At 47.0% G+C, this 1,693-nt stretch overlaps 1 protein-coding gene across 1 annotated transcript in view; it reads right to left on the bottom strand.

The window, feature by feature from the left end:
* The window catches only part of epha7 (eph receptor A7), a gene marked incomplete at its 5' end in the record, with an annotated part of 176,149 nt that overhangs the window by 9,902 nt on the left and 164,554 nt on the right, over positions 1 to 1,693 (bottom strand). Inside the window, 1 exon segment of the mRNA XM_014019122.1 lies at positions 899 to 954. Coding sequence (XP_013874576.1) covers positions 899 to 954 — 56 coding nt within the window.

Genomic DNA, 1,693 nt, shown 5'->3' with positions numbered 1-1,693 from the left:
ATATTATCATTAATCTTTATGTGAATATTTAGTTAGCAGTAGTAATACTAATTATAACAGTGTATTTATATTTGTGTTGCAGAACTGTAATCCTGTGAAAAGGTGGTTCTGTAGCTGAAGGTTCTGATAGAACTGACCCGTCCACCAGCAAAAACACAACAATGCACTGAGCTCCAGGGAGACCACGCTGGCAGCTGATTTCCCACCACTTGCTTCCATAATTGCTTCGTCCATCCAGGATGACAGCAGATCTGATMGGAGACGTCTTCTCCCCCCTCCCTCCCTGGCTCCTACATGGCAGACAAATTGGGTCGTTGTTGGGTTTGTGTGGCTCCGTGCTGCAGCTGCGACTCTTCCATCAGGCAGTGTTTGTGTTTGGAGCCGGAGCAGAGGGGACTGCTGCGCTGCTGAAGTGCATCTGTCAGATACTTAGCAGCAGTGGACCTGGGCCCGCTGCCTCTGCTCCAGCCATACGCTCTGTGCCCCCCCCCTGACCCTTTGTTTCCAAATCAGCAGTTAGCCTACAGCGCGCATCATTATGGCTCCACTTGGGAAAACTGTCTGCAGCTGGATCTCCAGGGGCATCATTAGGGGTGGTGCATCACTTACTGTCTGCAGAGCAGAAACTATGTCAGTGGCTAAAAACCAGCAGACTAATGTTCGATTTGGAAGAAGTTGCCTCTAAGCTCCTGTTCTGGCAGCTGTCACCCTCACTGTTTGTAGTTTCCTGACTTCTTCATCTCCACAGATGGAGTGAAGCCAATCAGCAGCAGAACCTGGTCATACTGGCAGGAGCTGATGACTGTGTGTGTGTGTGTGTGTGTGTGTGTGCAGCGTTTCAGTGTCTGGACCTGACTCTCCAACATAAAGAGTCTGTTCGTGCTGATAAAACACTCACACTGGAAGTAGAGCTCCTCATCGCCTTCCTGATCGGCTTTGCTGTAGCCGCAGTGTCTGCATGGGGAAGAGGAGAAGAACGTGGAAGAGTCAACACATTGTGACACACACACACACACACACACACACACACCCACACACACACACACACACACACACACACACACACACATACAAAAACAAAAAGACCTAAATTGCAAGAATCTGAACGCTGAGATAAATCTCTGTGGACCCCCGGCTGAGCAGCAGGAGCTGAGAGCAAACAGTTTAGAGCGGGAAAGTCACACAGGAAGCTCATCACGTCACATATCACAGGATCCTGCAGCACACACCTCTTCAACATGTCCCACTACACAAACTGTCAGCTGACGCACAAAGTGCACGAATCACACCGAGAGGGGCAGYATACAGGAAACGTGAGWGTGTGTGAGTGTGTGTGAGTGTAATGGTTACTGCTGCTTTACTAGCCCTAAACATGGTAATTGTTCTTACTTTCTTGCAACTAAACAATGAATAAATATAAGGTGTGTTTGTATTAAATTTAGGAGCAGCCTCCACTGGCTCCCTGTCAAATTCAGAATAGAATTTAAAATATTACTCCTAACWTACAAAGTTCTTAACAACCAAGCTCCATCATATATTAAACATCTTATTGTTCCATACTTTCCTAACAGAGCACTTCACTCTCAGACTGCAGGTTTACTTGTGGTTCCTGGAGTTTCTRAAAGTAGAATGGGAGGCAGAGCTTTCTTTTATCAAGCTCCTCTCTTGTGGAACTAACTTCCAGTTTCTGTCC

Source organism: Austrofundulus limnaeus, unplaced genomic scaffold (genome assembly GCF_001266775.1).
Source record: "Austrofundulus limnaeus strain Quisiro unplaced genomic scaffold, Austrofundulus_limnaeus-1.0 Scaffold210, whole genome shotgun sequence".
Taxonomy (NCBI): domain Eukaryota; kingdom Metazoa; phylum Chordata; class Actinopteri; order Cyprinodontiformes; family Rivulidae; genus Austrofundulus; species Austrofundulus limnaeus.
Note: the sequence above shows the minus strand (reverse complement) of the source record. Positions and strands in the feature narration are given on the sequence as shown.